At 43.7% G+C, this 4,485-nt stretch overlaps 1 protein-coding gene across 1 annotated transcript; it reads right to left on the reverse strand.

Annotated features, from left to right (window-relative positions):
- Positions 1-2,467: 2,467 nt before the first annotated feature.
- Positions 2,468-4,206, reverse strand: RB195_019374 (uncharacterized protein; the record flags this gene model as incomplete). Its single annotated transcript, XM_064187191.1, has 4 exons — positions 2,468-2,810; positions 3,029-3,199; positions 3,571-3,729; positions 3,788-4,206. 4 exons carry the CDS (start codon positions 4,204-4,206, stop codon positions 2,468-2,470), a joined length of 1,092 nt encoding a protein of 363 aa, XP_064043072.1.
- Positions 4,207-4,485: the final 279 nt, after the last annotated feature.

Genomic DNA, 4,485 nt, shown 5'->3' on the forward strand with positions numbered 1-4,485 from the left:
GACGGAAGTTTCTTGCTAGCGTTTCATTTCCCATCAACTACGCTGCTATTAAAGCTCAGGTCCTTTTCTAGAACATCCTTACCTTGTTTTTACTTGCTTTTTATCCAAAGCGGAAACTGTGTGCTCTCAGAAATGACAGCAATCCGTTCTTAGTGATCCAATCGTCGCTCTTGGGGGTTGCAAAATCACAAAATTTGAATAATTCGTTGTTTGGGCACTTTCTGTGGCACCGATCAGATCACTGATATCATTTCAGTTTGCACGGACAATAAAAGGCCCAGACGTGTTCATTTCGGTAGTCGTCATTCCTGGAGTTTTTTTTTCCATAAAAAGTAGACTCCATGTGAGACGCAACTGTCACTCAGGTGCTATGGGTGGCACAGGTGCGCTACACTGGTAGACACGCGTGTCATTTACAGTAGTAATTCCCACGTATTAAACGTTTCCTGGGTCATCTTTTCCGGGAATCTAACGTAACTATCGCTCTTGCGGACCTAGCAGCTTTCCACAATTTCGAGGCTTTTCTCCAAGACACTTCAACTAGAAACTACGTTTCTAAAGGTGAATAAACCGAAATGCAGGCAAGTCATGACAAAATCAGTCAAAAGATGGCAGTTCCACAGTGTACGTTTCGCATTTCATGCTAGGAATATAAAAGAATAAACAACACTTGGAAATGAGGAAAGGCTTCGAAACGAAGTAATGTAGTATCAATCATATCAAAACACTCGCATGAAATTTTCGAACATCCCCAAGTGATTTGGTGCTTTTCGGTGACCCGCTGACGGGCAATAACATAATCGTATAACCACCCAAGTGCAAGCTACCAATCCTAGTACTGGAAGCCATCAATGCATAAGAGTAAGTGCTGCCACGATGGTTATCCGGAAATTTGCAAGAGAATTAGTCAGGTGGACGCAGTTTTGAAGATTTTGCAAGTTCTTATCAGAATAGTTCTAATGCACTAAAAAATGGAATAGAATTGATTAGTTTCGATAGAAATGACAGCTCGCATAAGCCAAAAAAGAAAAAAAAATTGAAAAAAGTTGTGCTCGAATTTGCTCAGTCCTGCCTCTAAGTTCTCCTTTAAACCCATAACTTTGTAACAATTAGAGAAGCTTCACTCATCTACTCATGGTTCTGAATTACGGTGTTTTTTAAAGCGGAGAAGTGACGTTTATTGCATCATGCGATTCTTGAGGCGTACCAACACAATGTTCTCTCCTGTTGTACAAGAAGCACCATGTGCCATTGTTTCAGTTTCGCTGCGTAGCAGCTGCAGCTGATCTCCATCCGAATTTTTCTTTCTCGGACGTGGTATAATGTAGCAGAGTGACGACAACTGGTCCCACCGTTCAATTATGTGTTCTGATGCACACCACAGTACGCGATCACTTCAGCGATTAATCATCACCCGATCAACCTCTGCAAGTCGGACACAGCCCTACGAAAACTCGCAATCAATCTCCGGCTGTTCACTTGATCGAAGTGTCGCTTGTGTGGTTTCAGCAGCGCACGCTTGCGTTTTCAGTGGCGCCTGAATTCGTTACAGTAAGCAGCGGTGGGAGCGGCTCATCTCTATTATAGGGTCGTTGCGTCATTCAAGTACTGTTGCGCAGTTCGAGGCGATTATGAGACTGATACTAGAGCGCCAACACTAGTAAACACGTCGTACAATGCCACTTATGTGAGATTTCCCTCGAAGAACAGCATTCAGAGAAAAGAATGATCCGAAGCAACTCATCACATTAGTTTGAAGCAATTATTTCCCCAAAAATAACCGGTCGCAGAGGTTAATCCTGTTATCATCAGTCCTGTGATAATCAGACATTGCAGAAGCACATTTTGTTGACCCTAGCAGCAAGGTGACGCTTTGATGTTGCCGACAACGGTACACAAGACCTTTAAATCAGTTCATTGCGAGCCATCACCAAGAACGGCCCTCTAAATACAACGAAACGCAGCAGTAACCGGTCAAGCCACAATCCAATGATAAGCCATCTTCTCAGACCAGAACGGCCGGAGAAATGAAGAAGAAACAAGATGCATGATACTTGACGTACGACAACCCACTTCGCAGGTGAGATGAGGAGGCAAATAGATCAGAGCGAATTAACATTCCTACAGCTGCTTTGAGCGCACCCCTAGGCTGAAAGTAGCTTCTCAACAGCTAATTCCGAAGTATATCGTACTTTTCAAGCCACACACTTTTACTAATCACTTAAGCAAATGTCCTAGAAGCCCGGCTACTATGAGAAAGAATCGTGACTCCGAAGTGAGTTGTCGTGATGCAAGGAGTAGTCTGTACACAAAAAACAGAGATGAACAAGACAGGTCAAACAGGTGGATTTGCTAAGCTCAAAAAGATCAGATCAATGAAAATACTCGTCACAACGAACATGGAATACATCTCTGCACTATTGCACGGTCAACAGAATTCCCAGAGTGAGCAGAAAAGAATAAGTAATCAGTCGACCTTATGCAATGTATCAACACTGTCAGACGACGTTGAAATAGGAGGTATCTGAGCGGCCATCGCCGCAAGCAGCTTCTGATGGTCAACGTTATGCGGGAGAGCCGGGTAGAAATATGGTAGTCTGGGCGCTACAGTCGGTGCAATCATAGCGGGCAGCATGGCCATGGGTGGATGTGGCAGTGCAGCTGGCATTGGAGCCACAGGCGGCGGAAGAGGTGCGATGATTGTTGGCATAGGTATAGGCAGTCGAGAATGGACTAAAGGTCCAAGTTGAGGGAGGAACGGTGGGAACGTCATCGCGGACAAGTCGTTTTGCTCGGGTTGTCGCTTGAACCTAGAAGAAGAATGCTGTTGTCGACAAACAGAACACTTCTACTCTGTTTGTTTTGTAAAAACAACGTGTATTGAGAACCGCATTTGTGTAGGCGAAAAAACGATTGCTAGACAGGATTATCGTGAATGGATGGACACACAATCGAATAATGCTTGGATTCTACCGATCGAAAGGTTACTGTAGCTGTCCATACATGTGAATTCGTCACGGAAACAGACCTTTTCCTTCTCCTCAGAAATGAGCCATTGTCGAACATGTCTTGAGCTTTTGGGTCAAGAGACCAGTAGTTGCCTTTGCCTGGATTCCCAGGTTCTCGGGGGATTTTCACGAAACAGTCGTTAAGACTTAAGTTGTGACGAATCGAGTTCTGCCAGGCGGGGAACTTGTCTCTGAAATTTGATACCGTAGCACACAGTGGTAAACTGAGAAGAAAAACTGCATAACGTTTGGAAGGGTGTTCTCGAAATCATATCTTACTCAGTTTTCTTAAATATTTTTCAAGAAGAGTTAAGTAAAAAATCATTCTCAGTCAGAATGAAAGAAATGCATGAAGACATTAAGATTTGCATTGCGAACTGCTAAGCTTTACTTATAGCATTATAATAATCTGAGACGGTTATAATCCAGTAACACATTTAATATGTTTGCTTTTTCTGAGAAGAAATCAGTGAGAATGAAAAAATGAGGGGAACATTACCGTAACTCCTATGTACAGAATTTACAATAAAAAAAACAAAATGTGAAACAACAAATCACGAACCTGTAGTACTGGAATCGTGACATTATGAAGTCGCAGATTTGTGACAACGTTAGTTTCTTATCTTCAGCATTGAGAATTGCCATGGCAATTAAAGCTATGTAAGAATAGGCAGGTTTCGTTGCACCCGTCTTCGAACGATGTGAAGACATTCCGGAGGGACTAAAATCACAGTTGAGATAAGCGGAAGATGAAATGGCCTGGTAAAAACTGCTCTTACCTTACTGGCTGCAATTCGCGATGAGTGTTCTCCTCAATGTCCTCTGGAGTTGTGGAAGGTTCATCGTCTTTTGAACATCCTTCCTTCGCTTCTTCTTTGTCGGATTGCAATAACTCTGGACTTTGTGAACTTTGTTTCCTCACGCGACAAGTCAAATCTTCAGGACTGGAACTTGTGGATGGAACGGGGCTCTCTGCTGAACACCTTGATGTTATTTCAACGGTTTGCGATGGTGTTGAGACGGCTTCAGGAACAGCGACTGTGGCTCGAGGCGACATAGAGCGTAGCGTTGGACAAGGCTTCTTGGCCGATTCTAGGACGCCGGTGTTGTGATCCTCCGCCGATCTTTTCCTCGTTTTTGCCTCAGCAGCAGCTAAAATCGAGTCCATCGAGAATCGCATTTTTGCTGTCGTTGACATGGAAAACCTGAACAGTGTCATTTCAACCGACTAAGATAGACAAGTTTCAAAACATGATCAGACAGCGTACGATGTGAGCGATGGTATGCAGTTCAGAGACGTCATGAGTGGATGCGAAAAACTAAACATGCGTTCTTGTTAGGCAATAAATTCTCGATATGGACGGCGAACCGAGGACACGGTACTGGTGGCACAAAAATCCCCACGATGAACGGAGGAAACACGTCGAGAGCAGGCTGATCAGGATAAAGAAGTGAAAAGACAGTGATGGAGTGCTAG

This window comes from Necator americanus, chromosome II (assembly GCF_031761385.1).
Source record: "Necator americanus strain Aroian chromosome II, whole genome shotgun sequence".
Classification (NCBI taxonomy): Eukaryota; Metazoa; Nematoda; class Chromadorea; order Rhabditida; family Ancylostomatidae; genus Necator; species Necator americanus.